The sequence below is a fragment of the Hippoglossus hippoglossus genome, chromosome 1 (genome assembly GCF_009819705.1).
Source record: "Hippoglossus hippoglossus isolate fHipHip1 chromosome 1, fHipHip1.pri, whole genome shotgun sequence".
NCBI classification, from domain to species: Eukaryota; Metazoa; Chordata; class Actinopteri; order Pleuronectiformes; family Pleuronectidae; genus Hippoglossus; species Hippoglossus hippoglossus.
The window spans coordinates 26,165,045-26,183,795 of record NC_047151.1 but is presented as its reverse complement, the minus strand read 5'-3'; the positions used below and the strand labels follow the sequence as shown (position 1 = coordinate 26,183,795).

At 45.1% G+C, this 18,751-nt stretch overlaps 1 protein-coding gene across 5 annotated transcripts; it reads left to right on the top strand.

The window, feature by feature from the left end:
* Positions 1-523: 523 nt before the first annotated feature.
* Positions 524-17,326, top strand: si:ch211-79m20.1 (ell-associated factor Eaf). 5 transcript variants are annotated; one of them, XM_034581451.1, is made up of 8 exons: positions 524-1,433; positions 9,256-9,358; positions 11,415-11,480; positions 11,621-11,817; positions 12,165-12,266; positions 12,330-13,356; positions 15,839-15,974; positions 16,332-17,326. In XM_034581451.1, the coding sequence occupies exons 1-7, from the start codon at positions 1,362-1,364 to the stop codon at positions 15,964-15,966; spliced, it is 1,695 nt and encodes a 564-aa protein (XP_034437342.1). In that variant the 5' UTR covers positions 524-1,361; the 3' UTR covers positions 15,967-15,974; positions 16,332-17,326. The 5 variants fall into 5 exon arrangements, with proteins under 5 accessions (XP_034437342.1, XP_034437332.1, XP_034437325.1 ...); XM_034581441.1 differs by having other exon boundaries at positions 12,321-13,356; XM_034581434.1 differs by having other exon boundaries at positions 12,312-13,356.
* The last annotated feature ends 1,425 nt before the right edge of the window (positions 17,327-18,751 follow it).

Below are 18,751 nucleotides of genomic sequence, written 5' to 3'. Positions count from 1 at the left end.
GAGGAGAGGAGCGAGGCCCCTGGTGCAGAGTTGAGGACCACGGTCAAGTTTGGCACCTGAGGACTCCTACTTCCAGTGAGATACTTTCAAAATAAAACCTTCTATCGCCTGTCAGTCAGTACTATAACTGAAAGACAAATACTACACGAACACCATTAATCATAAATAGATCCGAGGAGGAATACATTTAAATATTGGAGTTACTTTTAACACCTATAATTTTTACTTCTTGTAAATGCTTCTCATTGTAATATGTAAATTGTATGTGCGATCTGTTTGATATGAATTTGCAATTTACTTTGCAATACTCCATGGTATGTAAATATTTGTTATTTTCATGATTATTTATCCTTTATTTTCCGTATTCATTATTTTTGCTGGATGTTTGGTTTGAAATCATTAAATTCCCACGCAATCCCAAACGACCCTCTTATTTTGAAAGCCAAATCGTCTGGGTTTCCGGTGTGCTCCTGAGTTTCTCTGTGTGACTTGATGGTGAAAACTTGCTTCTATCTGGAAAAGCTGCTCCGCCGCCTGAACAGCGACCAGAGAGGAGACGCGCAAGAGGCGAGAACAACCTGATCCAGCGGAGCCGCAGAGCGCAGCCGCAGCGGGAGAGGCAGCACAGCCACGGGGGGGGGGGCGGAGGCGAAGTGTGAGAAATGCAGGAGGCTGATAACGACGAGAGAGACATTTAGATCAGAGCAGATGCAGCGAGCAGCCAAGTGAATCCCGGGATGAGAAGAATCTGACTCTTTTTTTGCAGCGGAGCGTCCAGAGAATTACGCACGACGCGCTGCTCCAACTTTTACGCACGGACCTCTGGAGTTGTGTTTTTTTTTACTCATGCTACATTATTTATTTAAATTTTTACACTGAAGTGCGATTTTGAAACGGGAGCTCGTCACCTGACACGTTTATCTGGAGTTTTGACTTTGACGTGGACGCATCTGGCACCTTCACGCGTTCTAGCGCACGGGTTTCTAGAAATCCCACATTTGGAGACATTTTTTCTTTGGGGATCATAACGCGGACTCCTCATCACACTGCACTGATATAACTGGAGCTGCGTCGCTGTAGATTCCCTCAATCACAACGGCTCGCATTCACGCACCTGTCCCGCAGCTCCCGCGACGTCTCCGCTTGTGAGTTTTTTGGGTATGGACACAGTCAGACGTCTCGCCTGCGTGTGACTCACCGTGAGCAAACATTTGGTTTTGCGCTTAAAGGCAGTGGCACATTGCGCTGGGGATATTTAAACGGTGCGCGTCTCGCACAGGCACGAGCGGCCAGCGCACGGCACCGGGACGAGGCTCGGTGCAGCCGGGGGATTGGACGCCGACGTGCTAAATGCCGGCGACATGAGGTCCTGGGTCCTGCTGCTGCTGCTGAGTGCGCTGTCAGCGGCGCGTCTGAGGCTCGGCAGCGCTGAGGTAAGACCGCGAGCTGCCGGTAGATGCGTGACCGGTGGGAAGAACCGTGGATTCAAATGTGTTGACCTGTCAATGAACAATGGATTTAAAGTTGGAGCCGTCAATGGTGTAGTTGTTCTACTTACTCATATGAAAGAACACTAAGATACATGTCTGATAGATAAAGATATTGGACATGAGTTAAACATATTTTCAACATGTCAGAATAATATCATGATGATTTTAACTCACGAACCTGGAAACTTTTCACAACTTCCCCCATTTGAGAGCCACTGCTATTAGGGAACTAACCACCACCAGGAATAGTTAGATATCAGAAACTTTATCCTCAAAGGTAACACACGTCTATTTGATTTGATTGGACAGGTTGGGTTTACCTCCACTGCTCCACCTGTGTCCCTTAGACTTTATTTTGGGCCCTTTACCAACTAAATCCCCTGGATGGGCTGAATGCTGTTGAAAGACGTTTCCTTCCCTGTGACCAGTTTCTCTCTCTGATCTCTAACCAGCCTGTAAATACTCAGTCGTCCTGAGGAATCTCTGTAAAGATGAAGAGAACAGGGGGGGGGGGGGGGGGGGGGGGGGGGGGGGGAGAGAGAGGTTGTGACTCAGTTACCGTGTGTCACACAGACAGTGTCAGTCAGGAGAGGTCGTGATATCTCCTCTGATGCACAAAGATAATCTGACATCCACAATCCCCTGAGCTGATGCTACCACCTGTGCAGGGGATGTTTTCTACAGTTGATCTGCACCTTTCTGAGCCTCTGAACCTTTTCCATCGTGTGCTGCGCCTGTTTCTCTCCATGGTTCCTTTTTTTTATGTTGCGTGGTCGTGATTCTCCCTGAGTGTTGCAAGGAAGAGTCACAGTGTCATAGAGAGAGAGAGAGAGAGAGAGAGAGAGAGGGGGGGGGGGGGGGGGGGGGGGGGGGGTGAGGCAGGGCCTTGGCTTTGGGCCGACAGCAGCAGGAGCTAAAATCTACCCATCAGCCCAGCTGCTGTTTTCACTGTCGCACCAGAGCATCAAGGTCCTTGCTGTCACTCTGTGGATGAAATCATTTCTCCCTCAGTTATTTTAGTGCAGTGACTGTGTCTTATTAAGCCTCATGTGTTCAGCAGACACACGTTTCTCTGCACATTCACACCAGCTGGATTTTTATATGTCGACGGGAGATATTGCTCCTCAAACATTTAACAAAGTACATGAATGGATTGAAAGTGTTCATCCATTAGTTTTTCTCTGTGCCAGTGATTATTACTCATCTTCATTATTAACTCACCGGGGAGGTTTTCATCTACGTTCGTTTGTCTGTTGGTTTGCAAGATTACGCAAAAACTACTGGATTTATTAGTACGAAACTTGGAGGCTGGATGCGGTGTAAGTCAGAGAGGAACCCGTTCAAATCTGGTGCAGATCCAGGAATGTTTCTATTACTTACTTCAATATTGTGAGATTGCGTTTTTTCTCAGAGAATTATTCATCGATCTTGACGACTGGGATCTTTTCTAGCCTTGGCGGAGATATGCTCTCTCCGAGTGCCCCTCAAGTTATTTCTCAGGACAGGACGTAGAAGAACACTAATAGGTCATGTGCCCTGTCAGGTGACCTCTGTGAAGCCAGTGATGACTTGCAATCAACTGCCCACGTCAGCAATTTTTGATGTGTCACCTCTTCGGTCTCGTAAAGTTTCGGCCACTAAAGCTACTTTGTTATGATTCGGAAAACGTCTTATTGTTTGTTGAAAAGAAACAAATATCCGCTGTTGTGAGGGGACAGATGTGGAGAAAGTTGAGGTCTCGGCACGTTGAACTTTGTCATACGTGTGTTTCTTATCACTTATGTAGGATTCTCGCCCCCGGTGGCTGGCTGCAGTATAGGCCACGAACCCCGCCTCCTCCAAGTTAGCAGGTGGGACATGGAACAAACTAAATAAACTTTAATGCATTTTTCTCAGACGGTGTCTTGTCTTCTTAGATAGTTCGTATCGCACAGATGTTAAAAGTGTTCATGTTTCTGATAAGTTTGGTTTTAGTTAATTAATTGATTATACATCTTGATTGACAGCTGAGACTGACTTGCGCAGAATCTGACTTCAAATAACGTCAGAAGTGCAAGATGGCTGCAAGTTCATCCAAGATATTTCAGTTACATTTTTGTACAACAGCAGCAATTCTTGACTTTCAGAAAATTACAATTCACACAGTCCGCAGTTCACATTTCCCTCTGAGCTGCTGCCAGAGAGGCTCAGTGCCTTGCACAAGGGGCATTAGGCGGCCGGGTGTGAAAATGGCTGTTATTGGACTTGACCGGTCGTCCTGTGGTCTGCAGGATAATCACGGAAACTATTAGCACCTCCGATGACTTGTGTGCGTGAGGAGATCAGCTGCAGCTTAAGGTAACACCGCGAAGATCTGACAACTTTTTATATTCAAACCAACACTGACCTGACATGTGACCTGAGAGAGGTCGATGTGTGAGTCACAGATTCTGAACTCTCTGTGTGTGTGTGTGTGTGTGTGTGACTCTTTAATCCTCATCTGGTCACAATGTTTAGTCCTGTGATGGAACAAATGGAGACGTCTTTGGAAAATACTGTGGAAAAGAAATACACATGCACGCAAGCCAGGACACAAACACACAAACACACACACACAGACACACACAGAAATCATCAGAATTTACAACTGAAAGATCATTTTCTATTCACTGTGCAGCTGCTGTGTCAGTGAGTAATCCAGTCAAAGTGTGTTGCTTATACAATATGCTCTTTAACACACAGACAGACACACACACACACACACACACACACACACACACACACACACACACACACACACACACACACACACACACACATTGAGAGCTGTTACGGTTCATTTTTAAATCCATTAAACAGAAGTGGAGTCAAACACACAACAGCCCTCACTCACCCGCTCAGACCTCAAAATGTTCATCATCTGTCGTTCGAATCACAACTGCTGCTTCGACACACACTCACAAGGACACACACACCACACACACACACCCACACACTGATTGGTGGGTTTTGAACAGGTTGCTGTCAGACGGTTGTCTCTGCGAGCGAGCCGGGATGATTTGCTGCTGCCTGGCTTGATCCATTTTACATAAGAACAGCAACTAATCTGCCGGGGATTTCACGGACTTTGTGTGCTGTGTAGCTGTGTGTGTATTTGTGTGTGTGTGCACATCTGGGTGCCTGGCCGAGTGTAGCTGCGTCATGTGTTAGTGGACATATGTGCTTGTGTTTTTGTGTGTGTGTGTGTGTGTGCGAACGGGGGGGTTATGCCTCCGTGTGCGTGCATGTGTGTCAGATAGAAAAGCGCAGTGGCACATAAGAGTATTTGTTTGTAAGCCCCGTGTGGTGCAGCATTAGAGGAGAGTCTTTTCTATACTTTCTTTACAAAGAGGAATAAAAGTAGTGAATACAAAAGTTTAAAGTGTAGATTTGCGGGAACAGTTGCGACATTTTTATTTGGATCTTTAATGATGGAAGACGAGTGAAGCTCGACTCCCTCAACTGGGGAATCTGTTGTCGTTACCGTTGTCGTGAACGTCACTCACGTTGAAAAGTTGCCGCTGCGACTTTATTTTGATTGCAGCAAATTCCAAACCGCACTTCCCTCGGGCCCTTGGCGATACACACGACGCCGATAAGATTAACGGTTCCTGAGAAATGTGACACACACACACACACAGACGGAGATTATTAGTTTGGATTCAATATAACTTCCAACTTACTGTCAACTTTCCCTAACAGCAGATTCTGTTCTATACGACTTAAAGAACTAAATTTAGTCTATAAACCTTAATGAAGTTTCCGTGACAGCACTCGAAGCAAACTCTGACACCTGAGTGTTATGTGCCTGTGGCTGCTTCACAATAAAAGCCCCCCAGTGACGCCTCATTGCTTCCAGTCTGACTTCCTGCACCTGAGGGCCTTTACCTTGAAGCCAAAGTTGTCAGCTAGTGTGTAAAGCTAACTATTAACTCAAAATGGCTGGTGTTCATTTACCTGTTTCGGCTGTTTGTGTAATGGACGATTTGGCGTCACTCTCGGGCGGCTCTCAAGTCGTCCATCTTTATAAACAGTCGATGATTCTGAGGCACAGGCCTGAGCAGCTAGACGAGTTCACTGCCTTCACTCAAAGACAATCGTTCCTCCTCCCTCTCCTCTTTCCCTAGTTTCATTTACTCCATCCTCCTCTTCCTCGCTCATCCTTCCATCCATCATCTCTTCTGCTGTTGAAGGGGAGATGTTTATCTCGTTTATCTGTTCTGCTGGTTTGTGTGCACCCACATCTGTGTGTGTGTGTGTGTGTGTGTGTGTGTGTGTGTGTGTGTGTGTGTGTGTGTGTGTGTGTGTGTGTGTGTGTGTGTGTGTGTGTGTGTGTGTGTGTGTGTGTGTGTGTGTGTGTGTGTGTGTGTGTGTGTGTGTGTGTGTGTGTGAGTATCCAGTTTATGCGACAGTTCGTTGGCCATCTGCCACGCCTCTGATAAAAAAACACCAGTGTTGTGACAGCGTGGTGTGATTCTGAGTCACTCATCACACACTTGGATTCTGTGTTTTTGTGTGTTTACTTTTTATCACGTTGCCTCTGACTATACCACTGTGTGTTTGTGTGTGTGTGTGAGTGTGTGTGTGTGTGTGTGTGAGCAGTCAGCTGGCCCCATAATTACATTCCATTACACTTCACCTTTCTCCTCAAACATTCCATACAATCTCTTTGCCTTCCAGGCTTCCTCCGAGGCCCCATGCAGTGTGTGTTTTCATGAGTGTGTCTGTGTGGGTGTGTGTGTGTGCGACCTGCTTGTAGATCATGTCATGTTAGCAGACAGCCTTCTCCACCCGACAGTTCGGCGACACACACTCACGCAGTGCGCGATATGAGAAACGTTGAGTCCACAGGCTTCTCACTCACCACAAACATCCGCAGGCCTGTTTCCCTGTGTGTGTACATGTGTGTGTACATGTGTGTGTTACATGGAAAACAAGGAACCAAGTGTCAGAGTCATTGTGGCTAATTTAGCTCTTCTGCTCAAACCACTATTATTAGCATGTTATCCAAACGCTGCTCTTTTTTTAACCAGTGGTTTGTTGTTTGTCCTTGTGAGGAACTGTGTGTACCACTCTCCAATTTGTATGTGTGTGTTGTGTGTTTGCAATCAACACTGGGGCTGTGATGATGGTTTGATGCAGAGTGAAAACTGCCCCTGCATGTGTGTGTGTGTGTGTGTGTGTGTGTGTGTGTGTGTGTGTGTGTGTGTGTGTGTGTGTGTGTGTGTGTGTGTGTGTGTGTGTGTGTGTGTGTGTGTGTGTGTGTGTGTGTGTGTGTGTGTGTGTGTGTGTGTCTGGACAAACTGGGCGGACAGTTAAGTGGTTAAGCATCCGTATGAGAAGTGGAAAAGATGGGGTGAGTGATTGTGTGTGTGTGTGTTTTCTTAACTAGGTCAGCCAGTGGCTCGTGAAAGTCGTCCAGGTGTCCTGAGCCGCCGCCCCAAGAGAGAGAGAGAGAGACAGAGAGCGAGAGAGAGAGAGAGGAATTCTTTTCATCCACATTCATGAATTATAAATTCCCAAAAAATGGTTCACATTCATTTTTTGTGCTCAAAGTGAAAGGTAACCGCAGGGGGCGCCCAGATTTGAACTGAGGACCTCTTGATCTGCAGTCAAATGCTCCACCGCTGAGCTCCGCCCCCTGATACTGAGATGAAATACCCAAACACAACTGTGATTAAACCTTGTGAAACCACATTTAGATCAACTAGAACCAGATTTACATTTGGATCTGCATCAAATTGCACACAATCATAAATATCAGTCCCTTAAACATGTCAGATTTTTTTCAAATCAAGTAGTGATTCGCTGGGAAATCAAGGAGAAGGTTTGAAAATGTCCTGTCTCACAATATAAATGAAATAAAAACCCAGAATCTAACCCCTGAGTTGGATTAAAGTTATAGTTTTGTTTGGGTTCATTCTAAAGTTCATTCTGTTGAAGGAGGTTGAACACAAACATAAAGTTTTGATTTGTTTAACCAAAGCTTTAACGAAGGCAGGAAGTGAAAGACTCATCATGATCCGGATCATTTTAGTGGAAAATCACGTCGCCAACATTTTAATTTTAAGTCCACACATTTGACTTTATCTGTAAAATGTCTCCCATTAAAATTAACAGGAGCAAACACAGTATAAGGACATTTTCATTCATAAATAAAACATCAAATAATATAATAACTCATTTATGTTTTAACTTTGATTAAACAGCATTAAAATGATCCTGCACTTTCATGGATAAACCCTCCGACTTACTGAGGTTCAGACCTTTTAATCCTCATGTCTGAGTTCTGCCTTCATCATTAAACATGTTTACTTATTAGCTATAAACACTTAATATCTTGAGTCATACATTTTGTATCATGCGGGAGGATGAGAGTCTTTTTACTTTTCTCTTCTCTTTGCTCCTCATACTCTTCACACTCCTTAATTTGTTTTGGCATCTTTTTGGCATGTGACTGTATCGAGTCCTGTTGCAACTGCTCCGAGATAAGATCGACTTACGGCCAACCAAAGCAGAATGTGACACAGAACACTGAGTACACTGCTTTTGATCTCCACGCAGAAACTGCAGGAGCCTCCTTAAGAAACAGCCGGACTGAATCCGTAATGAATTCCTGCAGTGGCATTCATTAAAAGTTCATTAAGTATCACGGCCCCTTATCTTTGCCCCGTTTGAAAATACACAACTTGCATAACTCGGTTGAATAAGAGCACTTTTTTTTTTTACACAAGTTGTGTGTTGTATAACGTGCAGATGTTTTCTACTTCAAGAATAAAGTTGACAAAAGTGGAATCTAACACAGAAAGTTCATCTTGACGCTTAGTGATGGAACAGAAATGGACGAGATACAGAGAGAACGTGTGTGAGGGAGTGAGAGAGAGAGACGGGGTGAGAGAGAGAGAGACGGGGTGAGAGAGGCGAGTTTCCTGTCTTACGTTTGAGGGTAAACAGACGAGGAGAGAGTGACAACAGCAGCAACACACTGTCACAAGCATCATTTCCTCTGCAGGAGGAAACAAAAGTGGAGCAGGAGTTGAGATGGAGGTCTGAGATGTGTCTCTCTCTCTCTCTCTCTGTCCCTATATCTCTCTCTCTCTCTCTCTCTCTCTCTCTCTCTCTCTCTCTCTCTATCTCTCTCTCTCTCTCTCTCTCTCTCTCTCTCTCTCTCTGTTCATTTCAATCCTCTTAATGTTTCGGACCCAGGATCAAAATAAATAACAAAATTAGAAAAACACACTTTGAAAAATCCTCAGAGGAAGAATCCCCCTCCCAGCCTCTGTGGGAAATAATAACAGATATTAATGTCAGAGTTCAGGGGGCGGGACCCTCTGAAGGACGTAGTCGTCGCCACCATGTAGTTTTTTTTATTTTGTGTATTTTATGATTGTGCATCTTCCTTTTTCTCAGTGGCTTCATCTGAATTCATAAACCTGCAACATATCATTCAATAGGTTGTATTTTTTGGGCGTTACGAGTCGACTGGAATCACTTGATTGCTTCATTCTGCAACTGATGACTGTGCACGAGAACTATGAGATATCGAGGGCTTCAACCTCACTGGTTATCTTATCTAGTGTCGGGGGAAAGTTGACGCTGGACAGGTCTTGTTGCCTCATTATGAATTATTTGGTGAAATGCATGTTTTTATTCAGCTTTTGGGACGTAGCTGCATATTCACCAGGTTCAATGTATCGTTGTTGTTTGTAAAAGTAACGTCCGATTAAAACAGTGTCTGTCTCCACAGGGCGATCCTCTCCCTCCGTCGCTGGTCGACCTGGTGAGGAATTCTCCCATCTCCTCTGTAGACGAGCTGAAAGTGCTGCTGCTGCAGGAGGCCAATGCAATAGGTACTACACACACACACATACATACACACACACACACACACAGACACACTAATTACACAGACGTGGAGGAGGTGAATCTGTGTGAGGCCTGAAGACATAGGAATGCAGTAAGAGAGTATCATGCCAAGCACCATGTTAAAGCAATATTTACCCGAGACAGCAGCAAGACTGATGAACCAGCTCGATGTGTGTGTGTGTTTGTGTGTCTGTGTGTGTTTGTGTGTGTGAGAGAGAGAGAGAGAGAGAGAGAGAGAGAGTTAGAGAGAGAGAGAGAGAGGCTGTGACCTTGGTGAGCGTCAGACAAACTGAGACAGAGAGAGACGGAGAGAAACTTCACAGCACAAGGTCACTGCATTGTTCTCCTGCTCTGGATTCCTCTCTCAGTCCTGAAATATAGATGTGTCTGTGTGACAGACACACACACACACACACACACACACACACACACACACACACACACACCCGCCCTACATCTCCGACCCCAAACAGAGTCCAAACAAACTTGTGCACACAGTCAGACACATGCCCACGCAGCTGATTAAAAGATTCATTATAAACTTATCCCTCTGAGAAACCAAGTCACACATACATATATTAATGGATTGTCGTTTGATCATTCCTTTAATGCATAAATAACACGGTGACATAACAGCCACCGTGGAGAGGAACCAACAGAGGGAGGGAGGCACAGGGAAATGACTCCAACTGTTTGTATCTGGGATCATTTTGAAGCCGAAGCCTGAAGTTTCGGCAAAACTAGAACGTTTCACTTTCAAAGATCTCGTTCTTTCCTTCCCCTTCTGCTGCGGTTCCAGATGTGTCGCTCGTCATGTTGAATTGTGTGTTTTTTAGCATTGACTGTGTATAAAAACTGGACGTAGAAAGTGAAGCCGATGCGGATAAATGCCTGAAACCTGCATTCTCTCCAATGACCAGCAGAGGTCACAGCTAGTAGTGTCCAATGGGCACAGGTCGCAGGTGTAAGTGGGCGTGTAAAGTCATCAAGCTCCACCCCCCCCCCCCACCCCCCGCTCCCCCGAATATGGTTACTTCTGGTTTCAGAACAACGCGATGGCGCTGGACAAAATGCCAAACTGGAGATTTCAAACCATCAGTTCTCAAATCAATGGGAGACGTCACGGATGGTTTAGCCGTAGTAGCTTCATTCAGTCCAACACTTTTTCAAAACACTAATATGGGATTGAGTGATATTTGTTAAACATATTCATGGAGCCCAGAGGGGGAAAAAAAACTCGAGCTAATGACGTTAACATCCGACTCTGCTGTGTTTTGTTGTAATTAGCAACAGTGAGCATGACAACGCGCTAAATCAAGCTGCTGAACACTAAGAATACAGTTAAACCTGCTCAGCATCGGTATATTAGCATGCAGACGTTAGCAGTGCAAATAAAAACACGACCTTATAATCTGCGAGCACGGATCTGAAAAAGAAGCTGTTCCTGAGAACAATAACAAACTGTTCTCTTTCTGCAGCGGGCAGTTAATTAGGGCTAACAGGCAACCAAATACCACCTACACACACACACACACACACACTCAAACACACACACAGACACACACACACACACACACACACACACTCCAGAACGCACGCGCACGCACACATGCACGCACACATGCACACACAGTGACCAAAGGCAATCCACACCGGGGTTATAATTAGCACCGGGGGGCAACAGTATGAAATGACGGCATGTTCAAACACACACACACACATTTACAGAACCACACATGAGTTATATTTAACAACTCCTATCTCTCCTCAACAGTATTCTTGACGGCAGCGAGACAAATTGTGGCAGAAAATAGCCTAATTGTTTTAGCAGGGGCAGAAAAAAAATGTCTTCCTGTGCGCAGTGAACAATGAGCTCGGCTGGAAGCTGCTGGAAAGACCTCACATGGCTGAAAGACTTCTAACGTCACTCGTGAAAGTGCTTTACGCAGACGTTGGAAAATCCTAAGTTGATTTTATCAACTCGCTAATTGTGTTTTTGTCTCATTCTCCTCTCCCGCCCTCCCTCGTCTTTTTCTGCAGAAGAGGAAGAGGATGAGCACGACTTTCTCACAAACCACACCCACGGCAGATACTCTAGAAGTCTTGGTAGGTTTCCACATCTATTTGTGTCCCTTCCTGTTTATATGTCTTTTTGAATCCTTCTCTTTCTTCCGTCCGTCTCTCATCAGTCTTATGCCCGTCCTGCCGGTTTTATACTCTAATGTTTCTCCCTCTCTGACCCACAGTGGAGGCGCAGCAGGCGCAGCTGGCGAACTGTAAAGTTCGGACAGAGGTGATGGAGGTGACCAGGTCCATGCTCGACCGCCGCAACGCCGACTTCATCCTGTGGCCGCCGTGCGTGGAGGTGCAGAGATGTTCGGGCTGCTGCAACGCGAGGCACCTGCAGTGCATCCCCACCGTCACCTCCAGCAGATACCTGAAGGTATGTGTAAACATTACAAGTTCAAATGCAGAATCAGATTACACTCGTGATATAACTTTGAGAAAAGGTAAATTGACATTTCTCTTTCACTCACCACTGCCACAGTTCATTGAATTGAATTATTAGCTTGTTGGGAAACGACCAATCAGATGTCGTTGCTGCATGTTTTCATAATATGTTATATCGCACATGCAGCTACTTTTTGTTCTGTTATGTAAAACAAAAAAGTCAGACTGGTTTTCTAGAGCTTTGTTTCTTAGTTAGATTTCCCTCTCGTGTCTGGACTCACACTAATGGTTTATTCTGTTGAATTTTTATTTCTCTAATGTTTCCTTTCTCTTCTCCAGGTGCTAAAGATCCAGGTCATCAAGGGTCAACCTCACTACACCTACGCCATGATATCAGTGGAGGACCACGTCAGCTGCAGATGCCAACCTGCCACATCTTCCTCGTCCTCTTCATCCTCTTCGTCCTCTTCGTCCTCTTCATCCTCTTCATCCTCTTCATCCTCTTCGTCCTCTTCGTCCTCCTCGTCCCTTCCCGTCGCTAACTCCCCCGTTCAGAGCAGCCCCAACCCCCCTCCGCCTCCACCACAGCAGCCTGCCTCCTCCTCCCACCTTCCCCTGCCCCTTCCACGATCTGTCCACCCTGCTCCGCCCAAGAGTCACGCCTCCAAGGCTGACCTCCATCGCCACGACGTCCTGAAGCACAACCAGCAGCGCTACCATTCCGAGGAGCGCGAGCCGGTGGCCAGGCAGTGGCAGCAGGGCAGCTACACCCAGCTGGTGCACTGGACCCAGCCCAGGGTGCACCAGGGGCCCGCGCACCAGCCGATCGCCGGGGTGCTAGGATCCGTCAGCAGCTGGCCGTCGGAGGCGAGGGCGGAGCATAGCGTCATGGGAAGTACGCAGCAGGTCGGGCACGGGAGTGGGTTTGAGGGGAGCAGGGAGGAGGGCAGCGTGGCCTCGAACACTGAAGGGCATCATCCCGATCACGCCCAGAGGCAGCAGCAGGTGTTACAGCATCAGCAGAGACAACAGCATCAGCAGCCACATCTGCATCATCGTCAGCCACATTATCCACAGCCGTACAACCACGGAGGGGCCGAGGACCCCGAGCTGAGGACGCAGCATCGACTCAACGCTCCTCAGTCCGACAGCGCCTTGCCCCCCGTCAGCCCGACACTCCCACCCGCATCGGAGCAAAACCCCACCCTTCCTCTAACCACCAATCAGAGAGACTCAGTGACCAGCCAAATAATTACACAGGTCACAAAACAGACTGAGACTGAAACAGTCAGTCAAGGGAGCGAGAGGGAGGAGAGTGGCTCGGCCAATAGCGGGGACTCGGCCGGTGCTGAGCCGGCCAATCAGGGGAGGGAGAGAGACTCTAAGCTGACCACAGAAGACGGTCATTTAACAGAGGAGGAGGAGAGGAGGCACAAACTTCTAGAGATGGTACAGAGCGAACCGGATAAACAGACTCATCTTCATCCTCATCCTCCTCAGCAAAGACCAAAGCCGACCACGTTTATAACAGGTGCTGCTCAGCTGTGTGAGAGTGTGTGTGTCAGTGTGGATGCTCATAGAATCCTGATTACATCCTGATTACATCCTGATTACATCCTGATTACATCCTGATTGAGTTGCACATTTCAACAACCAGGCGATTTAAAGTCCTTTACATGAAATATAAAAGGTATAAGATGTAAAAACAAAAGAAGACAATGCAAAAAAAAGGCATTTAATAAGAATTTAAAAGATTTAAATAAAGTAAGAAATAAGACTGTGACAGTGCAGTGTAAGAAAGGAGATATTATCTGATTTAATGAAAGCCGGTGGCAAACAGGAAAGTCTTCAGCATCGATGTGAAAAGATTCTCCGGGAGCTGCTTCCACAAAACAAAGTAAACTCTGCTTCTCGATGTTTAGTCTCGACACAGAAACACAGACGTGTCCCAGACGACCTGAGGGTCTGGATGGTTCATAACGTAGAAGTACAAGTGATGGTGTGGTTGAAAACATTATAAATAGAGATGTTCCAATACCAACTCCCCTTCCCGATACTGATTCTAATACCTGGACGTATCGGCTGATACTGAGTACTGGTCTGATACCAGTGCATTTAAACAAATTCAACAACTCACTGTATTCAATGTATTTTAACAGCTACTCACCCCGTATGGAAGTGATGATAGATACTATTGTTGTCTGGCTCAGATCAAACCCTGTGAAAAACAAATGTGATTAACATAGAACTCCTACTTTCTCAGTCATAACTGAAAAGGAACATAAATAAATCTAGGAAGAGGCCTCACACAACAATTACTGAGAATCTTCACAGACAAGAACTACTTCCTTTAAAAAGCTCGAAACTGAACTGAAGTCTTACATATGATACACGTCGCACATTTTTATATGTGGGACATGTGGTAAATGCAAAAAGTAAATTAATACCAAAATACCGAATGAGCACAGGTCACACACATAATTATTTTTTTTTAATCTTAATTGTTCTCTGGGAGAACAGTGAAAACGTCAAATATAAAACATTCTTGACACTGGTTTGGTTTAGCACCAAAATAAAAATTTAGCAAACCAACAAATTAACGACCAGGAAGGAAATTATTACCTTCTTGGCCGATGTAACGCTTTCTTTTCCTCTTTAAATCAACCTCTTATTACGCATACTTGTGATTTATAAGTATAGTTGTAATTCAAATGTCAACAATAAAAACCGGGCCTTTGTGTATTCAGTACAAATATTACAGACACACCTCTTGGCGCGGTTCACCAGTGTTGCTCCGGGCCAAAAACAATAGTTTGGAACAATCTGGAAGACGCAGGACACAACGATACACGCCGGAGAACTTGTTTGTACAACCGCTGCCCTTGTTAGTTGTCGTCGAGGACAGATTTACGGGGGGGGGGGGGGCTGACAACTGTTATGACTGTTGTATTCCAGTGGTCATGCGTGTGTTGCCTCTGCGTGTGTTGCCTCTGCGTGTGTTGCCTCTGCGTGTGTTGCCTCTGCGTGTGTTGCCTCTGCGTGTGTTGTAATATGAGCGGTTCACGTGTGAGAGAATCGGTGTGTGAGTTTCCCAGGGCCGGAAGCAGCCCCCCCCCGCACACGTATGACCGTAAACACCACGACCACGTGTGTCCTGCTATTCTTCCTCAACCCCCTGAGAGCTGCGCGCTCAGACAGCTGCACTTCCCACCGCTCCGCGTTCCACTGAAACCTGCAGGCTTTGTTATGCAGGCTTCAAGGTTATCAGGTGCCCTTCAGAGTGCAGCCAGAGCCACGACGGGAGCTCCACGCCCGCTGGCTGTTCTCCACCGCTGCTCTGTGATGCTGTTCACACCGAGATGAGACTGTTTAAGGAGACATATCCTGCTCCTGATTTAAATTTGTGTTATTACTCGAAAAAGATTCACATGCTCTAATGTTCAGAAAACACAAACTCAAACGCACCACTGCTGCAGCTCCTCTGTTCAGCCTCTGTCTCAAACACTTGGATTTAGCTCCTGTCTCTTTAAGGCCGCCCCTCCCGCTCTTGATAAAGCCAAGTCTGCTGTGATTGGTCAACCGAATACATAATAATAATAATAATAATAATACACTAAATTTGAAAAAATAAACCGTATAAATATAAGTGCAAAGGCAGTAAATTGTAGAAAAGCCTGATCGTTTCCAGCGACGCAATAAAACAAATCAACAAAAGAACAACACTATGCTATCAAAAATAAAAACTATAAAAATACCACAAATACACAAAAAACCGAAACATCACAATAAACAAATATTCATATGATATTACATTTTGTTTTGTGGTTTTCTCTCAGTATTAAGTCTGTATTTTGTTAATTTGGTCGAAGGACACTCACATCAACATTTACCTGTTTTCAAATACAGGTTTTGCCAATAAAACTGCCTGGTTTATGAAATAATAGTTTACTGCTTTGTTTGTTGTTTACTCTCGTATTTACCTTATTGTCTTTGTTTTTGTTTATCTCTCCCAGTCGTGTCTACTGTGGCCCCCATGTCCCCCGCTGCACGTCAGGCCCCGTTCCGTCCGGCTTCCCCTCGCCGCAGGAGGAAACACCGCAAACGCATCAGCAAAGCCGCCCTCAGAGCCATGATCATGTAGAGCTGCAGGTGAGAGGATGATCTTTTTTGGTTTTATGTGACGCTGTAGGGCGACGTTATGTACTTTAAAATCTTTAAAAAAGTATTTTTGATGCAGTGACTCGGCTGCAGGGATGTTGTTCTGCAGCTGGGTTTGAACCCTGATGTTGATATTTGACTATATCCAATTAATGAACCATGATACAGTTGATATTTACCAAAGCAATACAATGATGAATAAACTGAATAATTAGAATAATGAGATTTAGATGTTTCCTCTTGTTATCAAACTCTGTGATACCAAGAAACTTTAAAGAAGTTTAACAAAAGTATAAAAGTGGGAAATAAAATTTGAAAATGACGAAAAACATTATTATTTTCTAACAGGAAACGCTGAAGCTAATCCAAAAGCTTTTGACCCGACACGTTGCTCCAAGCGGAGAGATGAAGAATGTGGGATTCTTGAATGTGCCGCCGGTCGACTCTCTGGACGGAGGGGACGGACACTGCTGCTGCTTTTCGATTGGACGGCTCCAGACAAAGTTACCTTTCCTGCTCCAGAGCTGCCGCAGAGCGTCCGGCTTCGTGGATTTGAGAAGAAAAATTAAAAAAAAGTGCAATCTTATGAACTCGTTGGACTGGAAGTTATTGGTCACCCTGAACACTGGATCTAAATAACATCCCGTTAACGTGGGATGGATGGAAGCTTGTCAGATGCCCAAAGCTAAGCTGGTGCGCCCTTGCAGTCGGCAGCCATTGATTGGCTCCTTTGACATCCAGCTCGACTACCGATTAGTGACTCGGACTAAGACGTCACTATCTGGGGCTAAATGTGCAGCACGGGCTGAGAGTGGAGACGTGGAGAACTGGATTTCTACACTGGGACAATAACTGGAAATGCAGCTGAGGCCTCGATGCCAAACATTACTGTTATCTTACAATGTCTAACTGTATCTAACACTGGAGTAGCCGTACACTGATCATTACACTGACCTTAGAGAAGTACTCCGCCGTGTACTGTAGCTTCATGTACTGGAAAATATCAATAACCTGCTCTTTTTGTACTACTGCCGGATCCAAACAGAATAACAAACAAATGCCTGCCTAGATAACATGTTATGAATATCCACGTTAAAGCAAGTCTTAAAGACCTGGCTGTTAGAGATCGCTGTTATAGCCAACACTGTATAAATGCTTTTAGAAAACGATATCCAGGGGGGGGGGGGGAAGAGAGACAAACTTTATTTCTTAACTTATTTAAAAAAAAAGTGTAATTATTGTTGCAGACATGTTTCAGATTATAATTATTGGTTGTACAACTGTTACTGTTATGAATGTTATTTTTAATATAAAATAAAAATGTTCAACAAATATACAGTTAATTTAACGTCGGCTCTGCTTTTGTTTCACATGTTTTTTTTTATATCTCTGCCCAGGAGGTTATGTTTTCACCCCTGTTCCTGTTGGTTTGCTGTAACTCCTCATGTGAATCTGCAGGACCTGAAGGGGGAGGGGCAAGATTTTGGGGGTTCGGAAGCCTTTTAATTTTAATTTCACGTTCGAGCAGGCTGCGTCTGTGAGACAGAAACGCATCGGCAAATTAATCTGTATCCATATAAAGATAGAATTACTTTTTGTGTTTCGTTTGGAGAAACGTTTGACTTTTTGTGATAAAAGAAATTAGTCGGACTATAAATCGTGTACGGCGAACAGAAGTACTAAAATATTGGTCGTTGCCCCAAGAAGCTAATTCATTGTCAGACGATGGACGATTAGCTGAACTAATCGGGGATGTTCTCTGGTTTCACATTTTGGTGCAGAACTGGTTCAAGGGGACAGACGAGGAATCTTTTTAACATTCCATTTGTTGATGTTTTTCACCGATAAACCAGAGAATAATTCAAAGATCTTAATGAAAGGATGAAGCATGTTTAGGGGACTGATATTTATGAGTTTGTGCAATTCAGGTCAATTCCATTTAAATGTGATTTCATAAGGGGGAACGTGGTTTTGACTGGATGTACCCTCCTCAGTATCAGGGGGTGTGGCCCAGTGGGAGAGCATTTGACTGCAGATCGAGAGATCCCCAGTTCACTTCTATCTCACTGGAGTCAACTGTCAGGAAACATTAGGGCTCTGCTGGGACCTTTAAAACCCAGTGAGTGTAAATACCAGAGTGTTGAGATGAAAGAAAACCAATGGAGATATTCCATGGAATAAAATCATGGCTCTTGATGATTAAATTATATTTATTAGGGGGCTGATATCTATTAATGTGTGAAATTTGGTGCAGCTTGATTTACACCTTTGCAGAGATATGTACTCTTCATTCTAGTATTTGCATGTGATTCATGTTAAATGAATGTATGCATATGAGTACAAGTGCATGCATTAAGAGTGTGTGTGTGTGTGTGTGTGTGTGTGTGTGTATACGTGCACTTGTACAGTAGACCCATCTGCTAATCTCTGCCCTATAGCTGCATGTCCTGCAGCTCTGTCACGCGAAGCAAGCGAGGGGTCAGCAGAAACATCCAGTTGGTATAGCAACTTGCCGACGGACACGTCAACAGACAAGTATCGTATGGTGAAAGAGAGATGAGGGAGCGGGGGGGGGACGGGGGAGAGGGGTGTCAGTCTCAGGAATGGTCGGAAGATGAACGACAGAGTGGGTGAGAGAGAGAGAGAGAGGGAGAAAGAGGGAGAGAGGGAGAAGGCCCAGTCAGGGGTTCAAGTGAGTTGAAACATCAGGGGAAAGTGAAAAGGAGAAAAAGGCAACAGGGACAGAATAAAAGAAATGTGCCAGAAAA

Bases quoted from the DNA above. Each gene is read 5' to 3' on its own strand.
- si:ch211-79m20.1 (XM_034581430.1), top strand. From the start codon at position 1,362: ATGAGGTCCTGGGTCCTGCTGCTGCTGCTGAGTGCGCTGTCAGCGGCG. The intron at 11,818-12,164 runs GTATGTGTAAAC...TCTCTTCTCCAG, and splicing joins CCTCCAGCAGATACCTGAAG to GTGCTAAAGATCCAGGTCAT. The intron at 12,267-12,302 runs TCGTCCTCTTCA...TCTTCGTCCTCT, and splicing joins GCCAACCTGCCACATCTTCC to TCATCCTCTTCATCCTCTTC.